Below are 26,443 nucleotides of genomic sequence, written 5' to 3'. Positions count from 1 at the left end.
CAGCCAATATGTGAAAATATTCAAGAAATCAGACTTAATGTCTTGCTCATTGCTTTGTAAAACAGGACATTTAATTGATGTAATAGAAATGAAAGACTTGATCAAAATTGATACCAAACATCCATTTTAGTAAATCTCAGGTGTTACTCGTTTAAAAATGAGTAATGTAAAACAAAGAACTGCAGATGCTGGAGATCTGAAACAAAAACAGATATAGCTGGCGAAACCCATGTGATGAAGGGTCAATCGACCCGAAACATTAACTCTGCTTTTTCCCACAGACGCTGCCAGACCTGTTAGGTTTCGCCAGCAATTTCTGTACTTTTGTTAAAAATGAGGAAGTTTGGATTAATTAAGGCATGTTAAATGGATTACTTTTGCCCAGAGAATAGTAAAGTTGTCAAATTGTTACGATGACATTAATCATGAAATGCATTGAAACAAACAGAATAAACAGATGCTTGACACAATTAGCCAGATTTCTGGAGAGAAAAAGGATTGATTCAATGTGTATCCTTCATGAAACATATACATGCCCTCGTCCACCAGCAGGTACGTGTTCTGTTAGGTGTGGGATTGAATTATTTTCCTAGACACCAAACCTTACTGACTTTAAACTGAATGGTTTGCTAGGGTAGTTAATACTCAACCATACTGCTATCACAGGTAGGGCAGAACAGGTAAAGATGGCAGATTTCCCCCATAAAAGGACATTTGAGAATGAGATGATTTTTTTTGCAACAATTGTAAGAGTATTTTTTTTTAAATTCCCTATTTACTAATAAAATTTAAATTCCACCAATGGTGGAACTTGAACTCTCACATGAGCATAAAGCATTAACCTGAGCCTTTGGATTTTTAATCCTGCGACATTTGCACTAAGCAACTCCTCCTGTCCCCAAATCTGAACCGGATTGTCTTTAAATTCACATAAAATATTGGCTTAATTCAGACCTGTTTAAAGGTGTTTGTGCCCCTGAATACATTGGTACGCATACAATGTTCTAAAGATAAGATATATGCAGAGATTGGCACTTTCTCTGATGCATAACGGATACTCACTTCCTGGGTAAGTATGTGGCTGCATCACTGGTTTTATTTTACAGCAGTCTTTCACACATTTGTTCATAAATTGCCAAACGTGTTCCTAAATTCCTCAATTGCTTTCTCTCCTTTCCCCAGTTCGTGGTCTCCATTTGCTGTGCGCAGTGCCTCAGAGCTCTTGACGGGGCACCTTCACAACAACCACTAGGAGGTGTGCAAGAGCAGCCTAAGCTCCGTTCCACCAGAGTCTCTGTCTTCTCCATGGAAAAGCACTTCACCCTGCCAATGGATGCCATTTAAAGAAATATTTATATTTTGAACAGAAATTCGATCCTGGTAGTATAGTGAGAACAGGAGAGGTAGATATTCATTTTACTTCTGAAGTCCAGGCAATAGGCCAAGCTGGGGAAAGATTTATCTCTGCTCATTATAAATACCAGGGTCAAATTTTACCAGTTTGGTTCTTCAAGTTGCAGAGTGCTCTAATCCATTTTGGTTTTGTGATTCACTGTTTGTTCACAGAACCTGCTTCTCCCAAGTCACTCTTCGCTGTCAACAAAACGCAGACATCGGTGACACTCCTGTGGGTAGAGGAAGGAGTCATTGATCATTATGAGGTCACGTGCAAACAGGTTGGAGCAAGAGATGAAGGAAAGGTTGGTCGCCAGCTCTCTTCACTTTTTCAGAACCAGGTTCTGTCACTAATTAGATCATGGTTGGAACCATTGGGGATCAGTTAGATAAGGCCAACTGTCCAGGTTGAAAAGGGTGGCGCTGGAACAGCACAGCAGGTCAGGCAACATCCGAAGAACAGGAGAGTTGACATTTTGGGAAAAAAATCTCCATTCTCCAGACATTCCCCTCACCTGAGGATGAACGATCAGCTCTCGGTAAAGGTCTCACCTTCATCCCCCAGGTCACATGTTCCATACACGTTGTTACCTGTTTATGATCTTTCACATGTTTCAGAGCTGCAGGGGTGATCCCACCAACTGGTTTTTGTATCAAAACCAGGGGGTGCAGCGCTCATACTCGATTTTGTCAGCAGTAAATGCCCTTGTTTATTTTATGAAGTGCTTTGGAAAGCCGATGATTTGAGTGTGGGCTGCGGGGACTTCCCGGAGTTTGAATGCAGAAGTCTGGCTGGTTCCAAGCATTATCCTGAGGAGTGCATTGTGGAAATTAGGAGCTGGTGTGGAGGGGCAGTAAAACTGTATAATGTTAGGAATAGGAACCCAGTGAGTACACATTCCAGGCAGCAAGTACATGACTCAAGTACAGCACAAGCTGATGTAGAATAAGTAAAACTTGTTTTGAGTTATCACTTGATTCCCCATATAAATATCCAATTCTTAAAATTATTTCTGAATGATTTTTCAACAATTATTTCACTCTGCCTCAACAATGTTGGTAACTAGTGAAGTTTATAAGGATCTTGCTCATCTTGCAATCGGTGTGGTATTTAGCACTGTCAAGAAAGTTGCTACGATCCTCCAGTACTGATGTTTACCCATCAGCGTCCAGAGGGGAGATTTGCAAGTGTTTTTGCCTCCACTAGGTTTTTATCCACATTACGTGGGAATCATAGGGGATATTGTGTGGCTTTTGTGGGGAAAGTGTGCATTTTATTCTAATTTACCTTGGTATATTTATTTGAGTGCTAATGAGCAAGACTAGTGTTACGAATAATCTTTAATATTTGTACTTGTTTCCTCTCCGTTACACCATAGCTTTGCTACTTGGGCAGTGAGCACCTTCCTGGTGATAGCCCCTGATTTGTCCACTGCTCGTCACCTTCTCTTAGTCTCCTATCGCATTAGTCTACCTTTCTTTGGTATTTCCCATTGTAGTGTCCTGTTCAGAAGGTTTGATTCATTCCTCTTTAGCAATAAGGATATTTATTTTAAATAAGAGAAATTTAAGAAATAAACGTCCCTGTATAATTAGCTGATGGGTAATTTTAAATTCTTCCCTACTCCCTGGCATTTCCTTTGAAAACTTCAAATTGGAAAAGACTCCAACATTTTGCTTGATAACGCTGTGAGTTTTGCCAAATCTGTACAGTCAGAAATGTAGCTCAGATTGAGTGTTAACAGTGCTAATGGCACAAAGATTTACATCGCTGAAACAGGATATCTGGAGGTTTATTGCAGTTTGGAGGATTACAAAGCTCACAATTTGCTAATATCAAAAAGAAACGTTTGGGGAAAGGTGCCCTTGGTGAACTATTGGGGCACCATAGAGCTCAGAAGGGCTCAGGTTTCTCCGTTTTAATGAAGATCAGCACCACATTGTTGTCAGAAACAGTTGCTGTAAAGCCACAACTGTGAGGGAATGAAACCGGTGTGTTATCTTATTTCTCTGTATTGCATGCTAAGGGAATGCTTTAGGGAATGTTTTAACAAAAATAGTGATGACTTTCTTTCAAAGGAGAAGCCCTTGAGAGCTTGTCGGGAATCACCTTTGTGAGTCTTGGCTCAGGTGGAGCACTCACAGCTGTCAGTCAGATGTTTTGAGTTCAGGCCCTACTCTAGAGAATCTCGATTAGCATATCATGATGTACCAAGGGAATACTGCACTGCCTCACATGCTATCTTGTGTATGACATGAAAGAAAATGATCTGGGTGATTGGAACATTGCTGTTTTTTGGACATTGCAATTTATAAATTGCCTGTTGGGTTTCAGTACAAACGAATTTCAGAGATGGTTGGAGCGTGTATGACGAAATGTGAACCAAGCCTGAATTGAGTAACTATTGTCTTGGAGGGTTCCCTGTCACCTGAAAGCCTGTCAAGAACAGCTCACTTGGTTTCACTGTCACCCAATTGTCCAGTTTTATTCCTCTGAAGTAACCATTTATTATGGAAGTACAATGCTCCTGATTACTGTGTCAGAAGTCACATAGAACTTTTTAAGGGCTTGATGCTTGTGGTAATTAAACAGTTCCTGTCAGAATCCATAGAGGTACACAATGTTTGCACAAAAATTGTGTGTATTTACTTTTTCCTGAATCTGGATCTCCTAATATAAGTGATGAATCAAAAGTTGAATGAAGACATGGATTACTGAGGGTGCACTGCATAGTTGGAAGTTTCATTATCACAATCCAATGCTCTGTTTGGATTTATTGGGTGAGCATAAAGGATCTGAGATTGTTATAAAGAAGAGTAGGTGATCTCTCCATGGTGAAAGTGAGGACTGCAGATGCTGGAGATCAGAGTCGAGAGTGTGGTGCTGGGAAAGCGCAGCAGGTCAGGCAGCATTCGAGGAGCAAGAGAATCAACCTTTCAAGCATAAGCCCTTCATCGGGGGTAGAGAGATAAATGGGAGGGGAGTGGGGCTGGGAGGAAGGTAGCTGAGAGTGCAATAGGTAGATGAAGGTGGGGCTAATGGTGATAGGTCAGAGAGGAGGGTGGAGCAGATAGGTGCGAAGGAAGATGGACCAGTAAGAAACGTCATGAGGCCAGGTTAGAAGAGCTGGGATAAGGTGGGGGGTGGGCACAGGGATGGGACAAATGAGGAAACACGTGAAGTCCACATTAATCCCATGTGGTTGGAGGGTCCCAAGGTGGAAGAGGAGATGTTCCTCCTCCAAGATCTCTCCAAGGTGTCTAGGCAAATATTTAGCCCTGGACCAACAATGCTATAACAAGTTATATTGGCATTATCACATTGCTGTTTGTGGAATATTTTGCTTTACTTGGAGCAGTGAAAATTAATTGTTGACATTTTAATTTTGAGCCTTATCAAAATCTTTGACAAGATTCCAAAATAAAAATTCTACTTTCTAATCTTGCACACACTCACAGCATGCATCAGAATTCTCGTAGCCAGTAAGAAATTCTGCACTTGTCCTGTGCTAGTTTGCCAATGAAATTACAATATTACTCAACTAGTATGGAATCTTCATTATTGTACTGTGCATATTTGATTCCTGTTTTTGGATTTTCTTATTCAGAGAATTCTGGAAATGTAACTGTTCAGTAAGTATTGATATGGAATGTACCACATGTATTATATTTTATCATAATTATTTCCACTAATTAACCATCGATTATCAATTCCAGTAAAGGTCAGTTCATGGAGGTCAGCATTGTGTGTAATAACTTGATACTTGTGCTCCTGGGCATGATCAATGCAGAAGAAGGAGATGGGTCAGCTGTTCTCCATGCGTATGTTTGTGGACTTTCAATTTGTGGTGTGAGTGATTTGGTAGATTGGTTGGCTGAGCATGGAAATTAGCCATCAGAAACTTGAAAGGCAATGAAACCCAGAGGTTAGTAGACTCAGGTCTGTCCCTCTCTATGTTCCTGCTGTTGAAACAACTGAGAGATCCAAGTGTCTGATTACCATCCCATTGAGGAGGTGCTGTTCCAATTAAATTGCTGACCACATTAGATATCACTTTGGTAATGGGATTAATGCAGGTGGAAAAAAATGTGCTGGGGAGGCATATAGAAACATAGTCTGGTTATATTTGTGTCTGGCAATCCTTGGAGAGGGTGCACATAATGTCCATCAATGCTCTTGATGCCTTTTGAGAGAGGTGGGCACCATGGGGGATACAGTGTTTTATTTCCCCATCAAGCTCCATTTTGATTTATCCCCTTCTCCCTACCCCTCGCCTCACTTGTGATGGTTATAGAAGTTTAGAAAATCATGAGAGGCATGGATAGGGTAAGTAGACAAGGTCTTTTCCGTGGGGTTGGGGAGTCTAGAACTAGAGGGTGTAGGTTTAGGGTGAGAGGGGAAAGATTCAAAAGGGACGTAAGGGGCAACTTGTTCACTCAGCGGGTGGTGTGTGTTTGGAATGAGCTGCCAGAGGAAGTGGTGCAGGCTGGGATAATTACAACATTTAAAAAGCATCGGGATGGGTATATAAATAGGAAGCGTTCAGAGTGATATGGGCCAAGTGCTGGTAAATGGGACTAGATTAATTTAAGCAATCTGTTTGGCATGGACGAGTTGGACTGAAGGGTCTGTTTCCATGCTGTACATCTCTATGATGATATGACTCCATCAAAGAGAACAGTACCTGCCTTTGCACCCTGAGTGCAGAGGGATTGCTGTGTTAAAGTCCTCAGTCAACACCAGCCAAAAATAGCAGAGCTAAAATACCAAAGGCTGTTATTAAAAAAAAACTGGCTTTGAAAAATATCTTTTTGAATAAAACCATATCAGGAGAGTGCACTGCCACAAAATTCTTGAGTTTCAAATCTGTATTCTCTCGACTGCTGGCCCAGAACGTGGCTGCATATTCACAGACCCTAGGAAGTTGTGAGCTCCTCCCCATTCATAGAGTCATACAGTATGGAAACAGACCCTTTGGTCCAATCAGTCCATCCCAAACTAAACAAGTCCCACCTGCCTGCTCCTGGCCCATATCCCTTCAAGCCTTTCCTATTCATGTACCTCGCCAAAGACTTTTTAAACATAGTAACTGTATCCACATCCACCACTTCCTGAGGATGATCATTCCACACACGAACCACCCTCTGTGTAAAAGATTTGCCCCTCATATCTTCTTAAATCCCATGCCTCTCTTTTTAAAATGTGTCCCCTCATCTTGAAGTTCCCCCATCCTAGGGAAAATACAATTGTTATTAACTTTACCTACCCCCCTCATTATTTTATAAACTTCTATCAGACTGTCTCTCAATCTCCTGCGCTCCAGTGAAAAAAGTCCCAGTCTATCCAGAGTTATTTTTAATAACTCAAACCTTCCATACCTGGCAACATCCTGGTAAATCTCTTGTGGACTCTCTCCAGCTTGATAATCTCCTTCCTGTCACTGGGCGACCAGAACTGGACAAGTACTCCAGAAGAGCCCTCATCAATGTCCTGCCAAACCTCAACATGACTTCCCAACTCCTATACTCAAAGGACTGAGCAATGAAGACAAGTGTGCCAAATGCCTTTTAAACAACCCTGTCTATCTGTGATGCAAACTTTCAAGAATTATATACCTGCACCCCTATGACCTCTGTCCTACAACACTACCCAAGGCCCTACTGTTAATTGTTTAAACCCTGACCCTGTTTGCTGTACCAAAATGCACTACTTCGCATTTATGTTTGACTTCCTGGGGTCTGTGAGTATGCAGTCAACTTCTGGGCCAGCAGTCAAGAGAATATGGATTTGGAACTCAAGAATTTTGTGGCAGTGCACTCTCCTGATATGGTTTTATTCAAAAAGATATTTTTCAAAGCCAGTTTTATTTTAATAACAGCCTTTGGTATTTTAGCTCTGCTATTTTTGGCTGGTGTTGTAATCTATGTAAAGTGTTACGTAAATGCCACCTCCTTCATCTTTTCTGCCTTTATATAACTTTCTGCGCGGTTGCAGTATTTATATTAAGATAAATGATGACAGCACAGGCAACTTCACAGTAGCCAGGAAGATAGCTCTTTGTGAAATGTTCTCAAGGAGTTAAGGCACAATGAACAGCCAGTTAGGGCTGTCAGTCTGCATCATCCACAAGAGCTATGGGTAACATGTAGGTAAAATTTATTTAATAATAACCTCTTGTTCTGTATTGTATGGATAAATGAATGAAAGGAGCAATCAAGTGTTACCGGTGTAAATAGCAGTTGGTCTATGGACGAAGTCTTCGACTTGATTCAATGAGTAAGCCTGGATGATATTGTGGCAAAACCAACTCCTTCACTGGAGTGCAGTTTAATGGAAGTGACTGGTAGCACTGTGATGGTGTTGTAAAACCAGACCCTTGGCTCTAGGCATTGTGGCTGACTGCAGACATTTAATCATTCTGAAACTGGACTCAAGAGAAATCCAGGTCAGATCTTTCCGTGGAGATTTACAGTTTGATTCTTTATGGACTGGCACTAACACTGATTGTTGTGGAAAGCCTATCAGATGTGCCTTGCCTGCGACGCCAGCCCCACTCTGTCTGTCTTCCTCGATGCACTGAAACCAATCTGGGATGAGCAATAAATGCCTGTGTTTCCACAGCCCAACTTTAAGAGCTTTGACAGAAAATAATTTAAAATGTTTCCATTCCATAAGTCAGTTGTGGTGTGTGAATACTATCCGGGTGTCTGTTCCAGGAACTGTGCCTCCTTGTCTTACTCTCACAATTTAATTTAATGGAAATTGCTCTTTTCCTTTCCATTGACTGTCTTATATTGCTCAAGCTGGTCAAATCACTTTTTCCTCCACGTCTTTCCTCCGTGTGGGCGGCACGGTGGCACAGTGGTTAGCACTGCTGCCTCACAGCGCCTGAGACCCGGGTTCAATTCCCGCCTCAGGCGACTGACTGTGTGGAGTTTGCACGTTCTCCCCGTGTCTGCGTGGGTTTCCTCCGGGTGCTCCGGTTTCCTCCCACAGTCCAAAAGATGTGCAGGGTCAGGTGAATTGGCCACGCTAAATTGCCCGTAGTGTTAGGTAAGGGGTAAATGTAGGGGTATGGGTGGGTTTCGCTTCGGCGGGTCGGTGTGGACTTGTTGGGCCGAAGGGCCTGTTTCCACACTGTAATGTAATCTAATCTAAAAAAGTCTTTCAAGGCTGCAATTTTCTCAGTCATTCCCACTTCCCCAGCCTTGTGAAGTCAGGGAGCAGCTGTACAGACAAGTTGAAATAGTTCAATCAGTTTAAACTCAACTGTTAAATAGCTGGAGTGCTGATTTTCAATTACCATTCATGCTTGATCCATGCTTACAATGTATTTCTGATATCACTGGTGAATAATATACTTTCTGCAAATATTCAACAGGTAATTTATAATACATTGTTGTGGCAGCTAAACCATTCTACTACTAGAATGTTTTGATCCTGTTACATTTTGTTGAAATCTGTCAGTGAACCTTTACCTTTATACATTACCAGCTTTTCTACCGCACCTTTGGCCTACTGTTACCGGAAGCAATAAGGTGAATGGCAGTGACCCAGGAGACTTTTTGGTTCATGTGAATCTTTTTAACTGTGAGGAAGAGATTCAGTCTATTGGTGTTTTCATGAAAGCATGGTCAAAACTTGGAACTTGCACTGATAAGGTTCCTATATGTGTTTATGACATTATGCCAGTGTGACTGAAAGCAAGTATTCAAGTTTCAACAGCATCTACCCACAGCTGGCCGGAACTTGAGAACATCGAAGCCAAGTTAAACGACAATAAATGTTCACTCCGACTAAATGGATGTGAAACTGCAAAGTATAAAAATAAAAGATGCCGAAGAACACTTGGTGACTGTGAAAACATCGGGCATTGTGGGCAGGATGTGAGAGCCCGCCAAGATTAGGAACAAATATACTGGCACTGACCAGTGTGCCAGTTCCCCACCGATTTTACTAGTGCCAGGCATTCCACGATGGTGTTTTCAGGGCCTGGCAGGGCTTGCTGTCTAGCTGTCCCACAAGAGGCAGGCGGCCAGTTAGGTTTATTCAGGACCTTGTTAATGGAGGGCACTGGGATTTTGTCCTTCTTGGGAGTTGTGTGGTTTGCAGTTTAACTGGCACCAAGTGACAGGCCAGGGTTGGTGGCGTTCATTCTGTCAGAGTTCTGGATAGTGCTACAGGCCATCCCTTGCTGTATACAGGTGCAGCCAAAGCCCACCCAGTGGTAGCATGGCCATCTATTATTCTAAACTGTGTGTGTGTGTGTGTGTGTGTGTGTGTGTGTGTGTGTGTAATTAGAGATTTTAAAAAAGATATTTGTGCACTCTGCTTTATATCTCCATTTTACTGAAACTGCACAATAAAGTTTAGAATATGTGCAACATTCTAATATTTATTAACATTTCCAGATGTGGTGTCTCTTACTTGTTTAGGAGAAAGTGAGGACTGCAGATGCTGGAGATCAGAGCTGAAAAATGTGTTGCTGGAAAAGCGCAGCAGGTCAGGCAGCATTAAAGGAGCAGGAGGATCGACTTTTCGGGCAATGGCCCTTCTTCAGGACCTTCTTACTTGTTTGTTTATTAATTGGAAATGCATTGGCCACATCTTAATTCCTAATTAGCCCCAAATTGATAACATACTGCACAACACTAATCTACATATGCAATATATCTGGCATGTTATAGAAGATGTAACCAAAGGATTTAATTTGCTGTAGCAATGATGATACTAAAGCTTATGTATTTGTGTAGCTTCTAACACATGCCTGCCCTGCCAGTCTTCCATCGTTTGTAAGTTTGAAGTTGCTTTCTCTTCATTTCAGAAAGAAGAGGCCACAGTTTACTCTCCTATTGTTACACTTACCAACCTCGTGCCATCGACCTCCTATAACTGCAGTGTGACCAGTGTCAGTTATGAGCGTTACAGTGCTCCGGTTTTCATCACTGTCTCAACAACAGGTACTTTCATTGTAAATGAAGGTATTCCTTTCATTTAGGAACAGCCTCAAAGGGAGGAATCAGGTTTTGAGTATCAGTGGATACTACTGAGCAACAGTAACTCCTGCAGTTGAGAGTACAATTCCAATTTGAAGACAGGTTCTCTGTTGCTTGAATGTTGCTCTTTGTGCAGAGTATTCAAGACAAGTGTTTAATACCAGCTAGTTAATGGATAAATGAAGTGCAATAAGGGAGGTAATAGCTTAGTGATGTTTTCGCTGAACAATTAATCCAGAGACCCAGGTAACATTCTAGGAACCTGGGTTTGGATCCTGCCATGGCAGATGGTAGAATTTGAATTCAATAAAAATATGTGGAATTAAGAATCTAATGATGACCATTGTTGATTGTTGGAAAACCCCATCTGGTTTACTAATACCCTTTAGGGAAGGAAATTGCCATTTTTACCTGGTCTGGCCTAATGTGACTTCAGACCCTCAGCAATGTGGTTGACTCTCAACTGCCCTCTGGGCAGTTATGGATGGACAATAAATCCTGGCCCAGCAGCAACACCCTCATCCTGTGAATGAATTGGAAAAAAAAACAGCAAGCTTTAGGGACTCTAAGACATTTGCAGACCCATGTCAGTTTTGCTAGGATTATAGCACAGATCCATGCATTTCACACAGTGTTGTGTAACAGCCCTGGTGTTGCATTAGTTTTTATTGTGTTCCACTTGATAGTTTGAGACTCAGCAATGACAGAGTCCAGATTGGGGCATTAACTGAAAGGTGTCCTTTGTGAACTGGTGAACAATGACGTATTTCCCTGCAGAGAAAGAAACAGGGTAAGTGAGTGAACAATGTGGTGGTAGCTGAAATATAATTTGAGGAAGTGAGACGTTATTTTGACTGTAAAAACAGAAAAGCAGAATAATGTTTTGAAAACGTGAATCTTTCTAAATGTTGATATTCAGGGAGATTTGTGTGTACTCGTACAAGAAATGTAAAGTTGGCAGGTTGATGCAACAGTAAGTAAGGAAAGTAAATGATATGTTGCCTTTTTTTTACTTGAGATTATAATACAGGGGTAAGGAAGTTATGCTGCGGTTAAACACAGCACTTGTTAGAGCACACTTTGCTTGAAAAAACTGCATGCGGGTTTGCTCTCCAACTTTAAGGAATGAAATAGAGTAGTTACAAGTGCACGGCTACAATGAAAGATTGGCTCCTGGGATGAAAGAGTCATCTACGGTAAGGGACTAATAAACTGGGAATATAATCTGGAACTTCAAAGAGTGAGAGGTGATCTCTTTGAAACTTAAAAAAGTTTGAAGGACCTTAACAAGGTCGAGACTTAGAGGTTGTTTTCCCTGGCAGAGAAATCATAAATACCAACAAACGACCTCAAGGTAAGCTGTCAATCATTTAGGACTGAGATCAGAGAAACATTTTCACCCAAAGGTTGTGAATCTTTGGAGTTCTGTCCTCCGGAGGATTGCAGGTGCCCCATCATCAGTTGTACCTCTGTAAACCAGCAGCCTTGGGACTGGATCTTTGTCAGATCAGACTGCAACTCAGGAAGACTGATATCAGGGTTAGCGCAGAAATATTTAAACACATTTAAAAATGCTCTGCATCAAGTTACCCACAGTCTTCAGCCTTTTAAATTCAATTATGTTTCCTTGTTGCAAATCATTTTGAAATGATAAATGATCCTCAGTACAGAACCGGAATAAAGAGAAAGTTTCATTGGTGTCAACTGCACCAGAGGGCAATTGTTCCTGTGTGCGTTTTGAAGCACTTAATTCTTTATACCTCCCACACCCATCTGTGAGAAACAATATCCACCCATTGTTACTGAAGGATCTAACGATTATGATCTGAATTATTCTAAACTGAAAGATGAGCATTTCACTGAAATAAATGTGAGTGCAGACTGAGCATGTGCAACACCCTGACATGACTGAAACAGCATCTTCGCACAGGACCAATTATCCTGCTCCTTGTCAAGATGAAGCTCACTTGGAAACTAGCTCAAACCAGTCCATTGATAGATCTACACCAGCACGACAAGGATAACCTTTTGGGGAGATGGCCACAGAACACTCCTGGGTTCATCAGTAAACTGGAATAGGAACCACAATGTGGGCGCTAGAGAGTGCTGCATTAGGGAGGTACAACCTGGAATTTTGGTGCCTCTGGGAATCAAGGGATGTTGGAAGGGAGTGAGAAAGTGGAGTTGGGGCAGATCAGGCTGGTCTACTCCTGCCATCTTGCGTCCTTATGAATGCAAAAATGTGATGGTTAAATTCCTTTATTCCCCTTAATACTGCTGGATAAGGAGCAAAGCCTAACACAAGGCCTAGCCACTTGCTGACAATTGTTTTGAGAGCAGAATGGCTAAAGCCTGGGATAAGATGAATTATATATCTTCTGGTATCATACAGTTGCTCACTACAAAAGAGAACAGAAGAAACCAAATTGTGGTTAAATGCAAGACAAACGAGAGGAGTACTTTTAGCTTTACTGCAACATGATCCACTTGAGGCTGATGGGGAAATAGAGGAAAGTATGTTGTGTTAACCTCCAGTGAAGGGTCACCACCACCTTTTCAGGGCAACAGCTGCTGGAAGGGGGTCTGCTAGCTCAGCTGGCTGGATGGCTGGTTTGCTGTGCAGATTGGCACCAACAGCATGGGTTCAATTCCTGCACAAGCTCAGGTTATCAGGAAGGACTCTCCTTCTCAGCATCTCCCCTTGCCTGAAGAATGGTGACCCTCAGGTTAAACCACCACCAGCTATCTCTGTCTAATGAGAGAGCGGCCCATGGTCTGGTAGGATTATGGCAATTCTACCCTTTACTGATGGGCAATAATGCCTGCCTTGGACAGGAAGAAATTTGTATCTTGTTGTTACACAAGTGGAGTGATTTCGGACAGTTCGCATCATTGCATTGAGTATATTTTTAATAAATATTAAAGTAATTTTTAACAAATATTAAAGTAGTTTCCAAACAGTTTTATGTTCATCAAAGTTGTGCTCATGAGGAGCAGAATGTCCTGACCAGTTGTACCAGAAAGGAGTTTCTGATTCATTCTTTTGAACATCTAGTTACAGAAGTGAATTCGAACATGGTGGTCATCTCTGCCCTCGCAATACTGAGTATCCTGCTTATTGGACTGTTGCTGATTACACTGTTTGTTCTACGACGAAAGCACTTGCAACATGCCAGGTACAGAGTAACTTTCTACACGCATTCTCTCCTCCAGCTATGTTGAGTTACTCATTATCGAGGTCATGTATAAATAATCACATTGCTCCTTTACAGAAATTGTGGAGCCGGAATATTTGTCAATTTCGCCACTTTGGAGAGAGATGGGAAGTTGCCATTTAACTGGTACGTTCAGAGTGAAAAGGAGAGGTAAATGATTGGATTGGCAGAGTGATGGGCCTTTTATTTTTGAACGCCTGAAAATCAGTTTTAATTTCCACGTAACCTTTTTTTATCTGAGATGGTTTGAACAGCGGAAGTCATAATCCCAAACATAACAGAGCAGTCATTGTAAAATGTTCACTGACAAAGTACAGCAAGTAAGAAGTAAACTTCCATTGTCTGAAAGGGACATAAAATATAACTTAGAAACTTCAGTAGTTGATTTCCAAAGTTTGGAGTATATCCAAACTTCATTTAGTTTTCCCCCAATTACTTTGTGGTGTATATGTGCACTATACTTCATATGATCTACAGTTCCACACAAGAGTCAAGATTAGAGTGGTGCTGGAAAAGCATAGCGGGTCAGGCAGTATCCTTCCTGATGAAGGGCTCTTGCCCAAAACGTCGATTTTCCTGCACCTCGGATGCTGCCTGATCTGTTATGCTCTTCCAGCACCACTCTAATCTTGACTCTAATCTCCAGCTCGGAAGTCCTCACGTTTGCCCTATACTTCCACACCAACCAACCAGCAATAATACCAATTAGGCATATGTTCTTCAATTCTTGCTATTTTCATGTTGGTTTTTAAGAGTTGCAGTGATGTCACCAGGGCAAAATCTCAGCATTCGGGGCAAAAGCAGACACAGAAAGCTGACACCAAGACATTTCTTATACATGGAGAGCATTGCTGGGGTATTAAACAAGTAATTGGCATCTGCCTTACCAAGGAAGAATCTTCTACCTAATTCCAAGGGAAAGTAAGGTTTGTCCAGGTAATTAGGAAGGCAAATGGCATATTGTCCTGGGAGTGTAAGGAGAAACAAGTGTTGCTCCGATTCTATAGGGCTTTGCTGAAACACAGTTAGAATCCCACCCTTCTAGTTAAGCTCTTTTCAAAAGTGCTGGAGAAACTCAGCAAGTCTGGACGTCTAAAGTACACTTGATGAGATGCCACAAAATCGACTTGCAACCAAACTTGATGGATGTGGAATAAAATGAGAAAGTGGCAGAAGATAGCTGTCAGGAGACAGCAGTGGTGAACAATCGAAGGGAGATGTATTGCGAGGCTCCCTGGAGGTTGGCGCTGGGCTTGAAATCAGAAACTGCTGGAGGAATTCAGTAAGTTCTAAAGAAGACTCATAGCCGATTCCAAGCATTAATTTTGTTTTTCACTGTCAGATGCTGCCAGACCTGCTGAATTTCACCAGCACGGTGGCTCAGTGGTTAGCACTGCTGCCTCACAGCTCCAGGGACCCGGGTTTGATTCCAGACTCTGGCGAGTGTCTGTGTGGAGTTTGCCCATTCTCCCAGTGTCTGCGTGGGATTCCTCTGGGTGCTCTGGTTTCCTCCCACAGTACAAAGATGGGCAGGTTAGGTGGATTGGCCATGCTAAATTGTCAGTGGTGTTCAGGGATGTGTAGACTAGGGGGATTAGCCATGGGAAATGCAGGGTTACAGTACAGGGTCTGCGTGGGATACACTTTGGAGGTCGGTGTGGACGCAATGGGCCGAATGGCCTACTTCCACACTGTAGGGATTCTATGATTGAGTTGCTTTCTTTCAGATCTGCAGCATCCACTGTATTTTGGAGACGTTACTAAGACTACAGCCTTTCTTGATTGATATTAATAACCTAGTCTTGGGTGTACAGAGCACAATTTCAAAAACAGGAAATATTATGAATAGTGAGGAAGCTAGTATAAGACCTCAGGAGGAGGCAATAACCAAGTGATATTATTGCTACCCAGCAGACGAAATTAATGTCCCAGGGACCTGGGTTCATATCCCGCCAGGGCTGATAGTGGAAATTGAATCAAATGAAAGTCTGGAATTAAGACTCTAATAATGACCATGAAACCACTGCCAATTGTCAGGAAAAACCGTGTGGTTCACTATTGTGCATTAGGGATGAAAACTGCCATCCTTACCTGGTCTGGCCTACACATGACTCCAGACCCATAACAATGTGGCTTATCTTGAGCGGGCAATCAGGGACAGGCAAGAAATACTGGCCTAGCCAGTGATGTCCACGTCCCATGAATGAGTTTTAAACAAAAAGGACATAAGCTGGTGGAATTGGCACTCATTTGGCAGTTATTCAATGCAGAGACTTGTGAAGTGATGCTTTTACTTGTTAGTTGGAGGAAAGAGGCAATATACAATAAAGGGAATGCGGGGACACAGAGACCTGGGTGTAAATGTGCACAGTATTTGGCAGGGCTTGTTGAGAAGGTGGTTGAAAAGGCAGATGGGATCTGTGTCTTAAATAAAGAAAGCTATAGAGTATAAAACCGAGGAAGTTATGAGCATCATTAAACACTGATTCAATCTCAACTGCGTTTGTGGGCCAATTATGAGAACTGTAGTTCAGTTGATGACACACGAATGTGGGAAGCGATATGCATCACTGACAAGCTGTTGAGAGCAGTGCTCCAAATGAAGAAAATAGAGGATATTGCAACAGCTTTTGAAATCTTCCAGCTTCTACATGTAACAGCATCTGGTCATCTCTGGAAGTCAGAAACCTGCAGAAACGTTGTATCTGACAAATGAGTGCTTTACTCAAATCAAGCAAACTACTTAACAAAATGTTAGTTGTCCAAGTGTTGCAAGAAGTCATGATTAAAGGATGGCCCCAAAGCATAGGGGTATATTTGTTGCTGTAAGAATGTATCGGGCAATCAGAGACAAATTGACAGTCCTCAATGGGCATGTTGTATAAAGGAATTGAGACGAGAGATGCTAAAGTGCATCTGTGCAGGCTACTAAGGAATGGAGTCAAGTTTGAGGAAGGCAACCAATGTGCTGGGTTGGTCAAATATAAGCAATAAAATCCATATCAGTGCTGTGCTTGCAATGAGTACCGAGCTAAGTAAATCAGGCTTTTGATGACACATGAGGTTGCAGACAGAGCACGGCTAAAGTTGTGAGTATTTGTCTTCACTCTCTCAGAAATGATCATCTTGTTCCATAGACTACTGTTCTGACTACTGGGAGATGGACCAGTTGACTCCAATAACAATCAGTGAGACTCAGTTCATCAGTGAAGAACTTAACAGCTTTGTAAACGTTATTAAACGGCACACATTAGCTCCACACCATACCCAACAAAATGGAGAGGCAGAGCAAATCAAACACAGATGTGTACAAGGCAATCCTCAAGTGGAGAAGAAACACGCTCACTGAACACACAAAAAGTAATCCAGTACAAAGACAAATAGTAACTACTCTTCCTGACAGCAAAAAAACCAAATTTCATTTTACTAAACCATTCCCAAGGCTGAGTATTGGAGAGCTTGGCAATATTCTGGACAAGCTTCAGCCAGAGTGGTAACTTGGCACCTGTGTATGGCAGGCGCCATCTTGATTGTATGCGGCGGAAATGAATGAGCAGATATAGCCCCACAATCACAGGCAATAAGCACAATAGGAGAAACGATTTCTCAACTGGCAGGGACAATCAGGAAGATGCGAACTCATCGCCTGCATTGGTCTTGGCTCAACCAACAGACCCAATGATCCACAGCAAACGTACATACCATGGCAACAGCAAGTGCCTGCCCAGGGGAGGAACATCTCCCTGACAAACATTTAATGACCACGTGTGCCATCAAGAGACTGGCATGATTTTAAAACCGTTTTCAAAATGCATCTGCAGAGACGGAAGAAAGTAACAAACTGCTAATGTGGGAAAACAGTTGTGCATGCTGGCTAATTTGGGCCACTCAGAATGATATTGCAAGCAATTTTTTGTATTTCTCGGATGGGAGGTGGTTGGGATAGAAATGTAACACTGTGCCTCCTGGCTTCCCATAGTCACCTGGCCTCTACCAAGAGGCAATGGGGAGACCCACTTTGAGCTCATTCAAGTAAGGACACAGTACAGACAATATGTTACTTGACTGAACTCATAAGAGTTAAGAACGTGAGGAGACTGATTTGCAGAAGAAGCAACAGCAATGGTTTTTGCTCTCTGAGTGGTGCGGGTTTAGAAAGCACTATGTGTATTTAAGCTGGCCTTCAGAAAAGAATTTGATTGGTGTCTGCAGAAAAAAAAAAGATATTATTGCAATGCTACGAGGGAAAAAGGCAGGCATTGGGGCTCAAGGAATCACCCTTGTAGCGAGCTAGAATAGATATGGGGGACTGAATGGCCAACATAGATACCAATAGGAAAAGAATGAACTTATGGTCCTTCCAAGACTGATGTCACATCGATGTAAGGAGAGGCATGAAAATATTGGTGCTGGCCACTGTCAGTTTTTAGGGCACTGCTCCTAGAGCTGGCCATTTGTGCAAGGTGACCTCAATGCTTGGATAGACTAGACAATTAGGCTTTTAAAGATATAATGGTGAGTTTATGACAGAGGCTTTGGCAGTTGGTCTTCTATTTCCAGTTGCACAAGATCAGATCAAATGCCTGGAACTGGGCACCAATCAGAAGGCTGGGATTCCAAGCCTCCTGATAGGCCCACTGCAGGTACAGCCAAAGAACACCTTTTTGTTGGGGTTCAACACCACCCCCTCCCCCTGCCTTGCCCCCAAAATGGTGGCTTGGCTTCTTTTCATTCACTGAAAATATTTGAAGATAGTGCTTGAGAGGGAAACTTGTTGCTGATGTACTCTGTCCAGTTTTTCACCTCATACTACACCTAGCTGCTCCTTGGAAGTTGGTAGGTCTCCAGTAGTGAGCGTGCTTGCTTGCTAGGTTTCTCGGACAGGAAAACTGTCTCCATGCCAAGTCAGTCACATAGAAAGCTTAGTTTTAATTAGTTTCCCTCTACAGGCAGCTTTAGGCCCTGAAACAAATCCAGCTCTTGTTTCCTGAAAGTTTGGTGATATTTCGAGCCAAAGACTGATGCCTAGCTGTTAACACAATAATAACTCGAGGAGAGTTCTTCTTAACTGCAATCCAGTCTCCGTATAATTGTGCATAATGTCTAATTGGAAGCAAGTCAAATACTGCGGCAGGAATTGAAAAGAATAATATAGCAGGTAATGGTTTTGATTTTGTGTTTGCACGTGTGAATGAAGCTATTAGTCATGTTAACTTTGTGCATTTCTCTATCTGTATTTCATTGTAACACTATCTGAGTTGTGCAGCATGTCTGTGTTACTGCAGAATCTCTTTATACTGTACCTAACTAAGTCTTGCTTCATGTGTATGTTAATTGCAGGCTACTTTCTCTTTTATTAATCAAACAGACTCTATGTCTATATGTGTCTGTGTTGCATTTTCTCAGGCGTAGAAGTATTTTTGCTGTGCTTGCACTTCTCCCATCATGCCTTTGGACTGACTATCTTTTGGCCTTTGGTATTAACCCTTGGTAAGTTTATTTTAACAGCCTTCTTACCTAAAGCCTCCTGAGAAATGTTAAAACTGAAGCATCTCAACCAGATGTTCTCTCACAACTGTATTGTGAGAAGCTATGAGCTACAATATGGAGGATAGTTCAGAAAGTTACTTGTGTTATATACCATAGAGTTATGGGCATTTGTTCTGTCATTTTGTAAGGAGCATGAGGTTAGTTTGTAACTGGTTAGGCCAATTCCCATTGAGTGTTTAGAAGAATGTGAGGTGATCCTGTTCAAACACAGTGTCCTGAGGGGGTCTGAAAAGGATGGCTCCACTTGGAGTTGAGTCAAGAATTAGGGGAGGCAGTTTCAGAGCAAGAGATCTCACTTTTAAGATGGAAGTGCAGATTCTTTTGTTTTTACCTCTGTGAAATTCTTTTCCCCAAAAGCAGTGTCGTTGAATTTCTTCAAGGTGGAGTTTGATAGATTTTGATTAACAAGAGAGTCAAGGGTTATGGGTACAGACAGGAAAGTGGAGTTGAGGTCACCACAATTTTATTGAATGACCAAGCATGCTCAAAAGGGCTGGCTGGCTGGTATACTCTGACTCTTGATTCCCATGTTCCTATGTCCAGGATGTAGGGGAGGCAGTGACTAGGTGGTAATGGCACTGCACTGGCAATCCAGAACCCCAGGCCTACGTTCTGGAGGTGTTAGACTCTTACCATCACAGATGGTGAAATTTGAATTCAATAAAAGACTGCAATGGAGAGGTGGTCCAATGGTGTCCTACTAAGACTGTAGATTATTGTATTAAAAAAAAAACAGGCATCAGATTCATTAATGTCCTATAAGGAAATCTGTCATCTTTACCTAGTCTGGCCTACATGTGACTACTCACCTACAGTAATGTTGTTGACTCTAACTGCCCTGTGGGCAACTAGGGATGGACAATAAATGCTGGTCTAGCCAGCAATGCCCACATCCTGTAAATAATAACAAATTGGATTGACCAAGGGCCTTAGGAAAGAATTAACTTACAGCAAAATTTATACTTTATTATGGAAAAATCAGGCGAGAATGATCGCCAAGCCAGAGGAGAAGTGACCAAATGGTTAAAGTTAAGCAAAGTTTGAGGAAGAACACTCCAGCGTGTAAGGCCCAGATGGATGATGGTGTGGCTGCCAGGTGAATGAAAAGCAGGAGATGAAGGGTATAGAGAGGGTGTTTAGAGATAAGCTTTTTCCCAGGGTGAGGGATTCAATAACGAGAGGTCACACATTCAAGGTGACAGGAGAAAAGTTTAAGGGAGATAAACGTGGAAAATACTTTACACAAAGGGTGGTAGGTGCCTGGAACACGTTGCCAGCAGAGGTAGTAGAGGCAGGCAGGGTAGATTCATTTAAGGTGCGTCTAGACATATGTATGAGTTGGTGGGGAGCAGAGGGATACAGATCCTAAGGAATTGGGCAATAGGTTGAGACAGTGAATTTGGATCAGCACAGGCTTGGAGGGCCGAAGGGCCTGTTCTTGGGTTGTAAATTTTCTTTGTTCTTTGTTTTAAACAACGCCAGTACTGGAGAATGCTTGGCTTTGTTAGGGTTGTAAGACTTGCTGAATTTGCAACTGGGTGAGGTCTCAATGTGACTGCAATACTAGGATACAGATTTTAAATGAATAAGTGGGAAATCAAGCAGCCAATGTGAATCAGCAGGAACAAGCTAATGAGTAAACAGGCAGTAGATTTAGGTTCCAAATTTAACATTTTTATCATCAGTTATAGAATTTCAGTGGCTAAATAGGTTATTAATTCCTAAACTCAAGCTCTTTAAAATTAGTAACTGTTTATGTACCTGGGAATATGTCTTATGTTGGGAAGTTAGTAAAAGACAAGTCTACATTGTAAAAAATATTGATAACTACATCACTGCATGAAAAGATGAAGAACTAATTCAAGTGCATTGAATTAGTGATCGATGTGCCTACATTCAGATTTATTAACAAATATGAATGTAAATATCATTAGCTATATTGGTTAGGTTATGGCATTAAATGTTAATATATACTGTAGTATATTTGAAGATTTAATTGAGGTGTATAAAATTACGAAGGTCCAGGATAGAGTGAATAAATGCAACCAATTTCCCTTGGCATATAGATCAATCATCAGAGGGTACAGGTTTAATATAATTGATAGAGGATTAGAGGAGGAAATGCAGGATCCACCTGCAGGATGAAAGCACATTGGAGCCTGGTGCTTGAAAGGCTAGTCAAAGTAGGAACTCTCATCACATTTAAAATCATAAATGGAGGTGGAGGTGCCATAACCTCGAACCCTAGAGGCCAAGAGCCAGAAAGTTGGATTGTTTTGGATGTCGATTTTCAACGGCTTGCTGTGTCGTGAATTTGACAAGTTTCTACTTTCACTATGAATCAACATATCTATGTAATGAGGTATATTGGTATTTAACACTGCTACTTTATAAGATATCCCAGTAAGGTAATATATGAGAACCATACAATAAATCAGTAATCTGCCAATAAAATAAACAATACAGACATGCTTCTTCTACAGTATACATTAACTCAAACCTATATTTCATTAGTAACAATAGTAACGAATGTAGCCATGTCCTAAAGTATGCTAATGTATATTACTATACTAATTGTATACTATAATAACATAATATAGTATACATTATGCAGTGCTATATGTGTAGTATACATTATACTCTCACAAAATGTAAGTATTAATACTATTCACATGTTAAATACATGTAAAATCACAATCATGAGTAATGTATATATTAATGTGCTGATATTATAAGATTGAATAACTGAAGCACATATAGTTTTACATACAACGCCACTACATTGTTAGACACACTGGTGACACAGTGTTCTTACACTGAGTATGGCTCCCTGTTGTGAATGCTGTACTTACCCTTGTGTTTGCCTCTATGTCCAGCCAGATCCTTTTCATTGTGTAATCACATTTGCTCCATTTTATTGTATGTTTATCAATATTTTGTGTCAGTTATTACCAACCTGCATGGATTCTGTCCTAGCCTTTAATCCATAGCGACTTTTCCTTCATCGGATTGAGATGTGTGCTTATCAAATACCAGGTTAGTAAAATGGAAATGACTCAGGAAAGAAGGGGATAAGAAATCATTTTTTTACTGTAAGTTATATTCAAGTGTAGATAGTTACTGAGAGTCTTTTGGAACAATGACTTCCAAATTATGTTCAAGTGTGCTGTTTGTTACAATTGAGGAAGTTTCATAATGTTCATTACTGAAGCTAGAAACAGATGGCATCTTTCTAATCAGATGTTCTTTAATTACAGGAATAAATATGCATTGAAGAAGAGGAAACTGGCCAAGTATGTTCAGCACTTTTCTGATGAACTTGAAACTGATCAAAAATAGTTCTGATCCAAGTGTTAGACAGTGAGGTATCAGTACCAGTAAACTCAAGTGTATCTATCCCATGTTACAAATCAGGCTTGCTTCTTTGCACAACTCCAACACCGATGCAGAAGAATAGGGCCTTTGTAAATTCCAGATAGATCTACAAGGATCTTCAGGTGCAGGAAGATACAACATTGCAGTCTTATAAAGTAGATGTTTCCTGTAAATTTTTATTGTGTGTAAGAGGAAAATGTGTTCCTAAGACTAGGAAAACTGTTGGATCTGGTCTCCATCAGGCTGCTGATTTATAAAGTTCAGATCTCGATGTACAACTTTTCTTCAACCCAGTTATGGAGAAGCACTGACCATCTGGGGCACACAGGAGTCTTTCTCAAAGTCTCTATTTAAGACCAAGACCAATCTTTGCAAAAACCCAATCAAAATGTCAATCAGAAATCATGGATTGCAACTTGATACTGAGATTGCTTTCCTGACCACACCACATCCTCCTAACAATCATTCCAGTCAATCTTACAGGGTTCAAGTAAGTCTCGTTACAATATCGTCCTCAATAATGATACATTGCAGAATTTCTCACCGGGTAATGGCAATGGCACAGATGAAGGTTCTTTTTTAGCTCATTTATCCATATTTTAAGGTCTGCCTGTAACCACCCATGCATTTCTGAGGCAAGAGGACGGCTAGCAACCACTGTCATAATGTGTTGCACAAAAGATGCAACTGCCATATGTATAACCAAGTCACTGATGTGACATGGCTTTGGTTTTTACCCACCTCTTTACTCATGAGAAACCTCACTCAATTAGAGAACCTGAAAAGTCATCATGGAGCTAAGTGCATCACAAGTCTTTCATCCTCTTTAAAGATTGTATTCGTTGTACTATAATACTGGGCTCAAAAGGGTGAAATCATTTTAAATGGTCTGACAAGTTAAATTTATAATGACGAGTCAAAATAAAACCTATTTTCATTTTAATAGCTTCCACTAAGTCAGCACTGAGTAGTAATACTCATAACTGATGAGTTAGTGAAAAATGTATTGGGAGACCACAGACAGCTGTGATTATTTTTAGCTGGTTAGACCGAGCAATGTTTTTTTTTAATTTAAGCTGCTTCTTTCTCAGCACTGTAGAATATTGATGGTATTTTTTTTCCAATTATTGATCCTTGCTCCTTGCACATGAGTAATTGCTGATATGACTTTGAGCTGCAAGTTGTTCATTTTGGTTTGCACTCATTTCCTTTCTGTGGTGATGTGCACTGCTTCCCAGAATTGCTCAACTGAAACTGTTGGTTTGTTGCACAAAAACTGATGACCTCTGCACTAACAGCCCTCTCAAAAAAGATTTTAAATATTTAGAAATAACCTGGCATATGCCATTCCTTTGAGGTGCCCAATGTGCAGTCCGTGTTTAAAAAGAAGTGTGCGATAGCCAGGCTCTTGTTTAATTATTGGTGAACATATTACCTGTCTCAGAGAATGGAGCTAATCAAACTGAGAACGTAAAATTACTGTAGCCTGTTTATCATCTTCTATTGTTTAAAACAAAAATTGCTAGAAATATAAAACAGGTCAACCCATTTTACACTGTTTCGCATTTACCCACGGAACTCTCATTTGATTTCCTCTGGCTGCAGCTTTTAAAATGGAGAACCTTGCGAGTGGTAAATGCTGTGTTCATGTTGTATCTGTGTCCTGTCAGTGATTTAACAGAGTCAGTGCGACAAGTCTCCAGTACACCCAAACCCATTAGTTTACACCAGCAATTTGCATCTAAATGTAACTATGCATTTACACATGTTACAAGTGTAACTTTAAACAGTCCTTTCCATAGGCCAGAAATGAATTGAATAGGCTTGAGCGTGACTTACATAATTTTGAAATAACAGAAGTCGCTTGACTAAAGTTCTAATAATGTCACCTTTCACTGCCGTAGCAAAGGCATCTTGAGAAGTGAATTTATCTTTAATGTGAATTCATCCTTTTTTTTTAAGGCCAATTACAGGAGTTAAAATTAATGGACTGTTCTGTTCACTTCCCATAGCCCTGTTCAGCTGGACGATTTTGAGTTATATCTGAAGGACATGGGTAGAGACTCTGATTACAAATTCTCTCTGCAGTTTGAGGTAAGGTACTCCTTCAGCTAATGAGACACTTACAGAAATATTTGCTCCTCCTTTTCTTTGCTCGTGCACGTACTTGGTAAAGTCACTGTAACCCGAGAGGGCTATTCTGTCCAAGAGACAAAGATGACCAGTGATGAGTTTAATCTGAGGGTCGCCTCACCTCAGCCAGCGCAGGAACACACGTTGTTGATGTCACTCTGGGTCAGCAACCAGCTGTCCAGCCAACGAACCCCCTTGATAGCTCAGCTCAGATAGCAGGCAAACAACTGTTACCTTATGTTCCTGCCACTACGTTGTCTGGTCAGATAGGCAGTATGTGAGAATAGGCTGTGGTTCACTATCACTGATTTATTTCAAATTTTTCCTTCTTCCCTCTTCTACAAACACCAACCCCAATGGGAAAGTCTCCCATTTCTGTTCAGTGTCTCCCTCAGTAACTGACTAGCATCACAGCATCATATTGGTTCCTTGTCTATAAACTGGAGTGATGTTAATGGCACCACATTGCCTGAGAGGTCAGCTGATCCACCTCCACTATGAACAAGTCTTTTTACAATTTAGATTACAATTTGTTTTTATATTAAACAAACATGTGTTTGTACATGTGTTTCTACTTGTGCCTTCTCATTATCGTGCCGATCATGTCTTTCCATGAACTCATTATCATTCTGGTTTTCATTGTCAGGATCTAAAGCTTGTGGGTCAGGATATACCCCATGATGCAGCTGAACTGCCAGTGAATCGATGTAAAAATCGTTACACTAATATCCTGCCGTGTGAGTATTTACGGAGTCATACAATACTGCATTCATCAAATAACTCTCTCTCACGTCATTTTCCACTGTCTGGAAGTGTAATTCTTGTGAAACATGAAGAGCTTTAAATTAAATGCACTGCAGCTTTTAAACCAAGTTGCTTTTAGATTAAACTCCCAAAGGACTGTTTCTGTTCCTAACAGTTCGTAGGTTCAATTGGTTTACTAATGGTCTGAGTGATAAGTGTTGGAAGGCGCTCATTTTTTTCTACAATGTGGACTTTTATATTATGATGTATTTTCATAATTTAGAGAAAAATGTTGAAAACTGCAGGTTTGACATTTAACCTATTTATTTACACATTGAACTCTAACATGCCACAACCAGTCCCACTTTGCTGACTCAGCCGATTGTCCTGTTTAAGCTTGCTAACAGTCCTGCAATATTAATCCATACCTTCTCGCTGACCCAGGGAAGATCTACCCTACCAGCTCAAGGAGAGGTCCACTAAAGTGGTCTGAAGGTATTGCTTCTGCACACCAGCCATCCTGCAACACCTAAACCACCACAGAGTGTTGGCATGACCCAATTGGGAACGTTGTGCTGAGAAATGAGCCCCACTATTCCACTTAAGCCTCGACAAATGTGTATTAAGGCACAAAATCCAATTTTACCAGGCTGACTGACTGCAGTTTGGAAACCAAACTTAAGGTTTAGTTATGAACAGGAAAAATAACTTTATAATCAATACCTCTACTTTAACAAAGAAAATTGATTATTAATTACTAAATTACCACTATTAAACTTAAGCTATACCACTTTTTACCCTAGCACACACTCAATTATGATTGACACATAAGGTAGAAAGTTTGACACCAAAACAGTGGATGGCAGGAAAATATACAATCAGTGAAGAAACTATTCGGTGTCCCAAATACAGACACAAGTAGAATGAGCTGCTGTTTATAATCCACGTGTTGCAAAGTGCTTCAATGCACACTTTATTCCCCCTTTTTTTAAAAAAGTGTTCATGCTTCCATTTTCAGTTCACAGTCCAAAATA

General features: G+C 41.1%; 1 protein-coding gene across 3 annotated transcripts in view; it reads left to right on the top strand.

Annotated features, from left to right (window-relative positions):
- Positions 1 to 26,443, top strand: part of ptpro (protein tyrosine phosphatase receptor type O) — a 171,309-nt gene that overhangs the window by 129,243 nt on the left and 15,623 nt on the right. For 2 of the 3 annotated variants that reach the window (XM_043713540.1, XM_043713538.1), the window contains 8 exons: positions 1,567 to 1,700; positions 10,221 to 10,356; positions 13,448 to 13,568; positions 13,665 to 13,733; positions 19,014 to 19,097; positions 22,415 to 22,450; positions 24,545 to 24,626; positions 25,312 to 25,402. In XM_043713540.1, coding sequence (XP_043569475.1) covers positions 1,567 to 1,700; positions 10,221 to 10,356; positions 13,448 to 13,568; positions 13,665 to 13,733; positions 19,014 to 19,097; positions 22,415 to 22,450; positions 24,545 to 24,626; positions 25,312 to 25,402 — 753 coding nt within the window. The remainder of the gene's footprint in view (positions 1 to 1,566; positions 1,701 to 10,220; positions 10,357 to 13,447; positions 13,569 to 13,664; positions 13,734 to 19,013; positions 19,098 to 22,414; positions 22,451 to 24,544; positions 24,627 to 25,311; positions 25,403 to 26,443) is intronic. The other variant, XM_043713539.1, reaches the window with a different exon arrangement.

The sequence above is a fragment of the Chiloscyllium plagiosum genome, chromosome 23 (genome assembly GCF_004010195.1).
Source record: "Chiloscyllium plagiosum isolate BGI_BamShark_2017 chromosome 23, ASM401019v2, whole genome shotgun sequence".
NCBI classification, from domain to species: Eukaryota; Metazoa; Chordata; class Chondrichthyes; order Orectolobiformes; family Hemiscylliidae; genus Chiloscyllium; species Chiloscyllium plagiosum.
The sequence above is the reverse complement of the archived record's forward strand: the minus strand, read 5'-3'. Positions and strand labels throughout refer to the sequence as shown.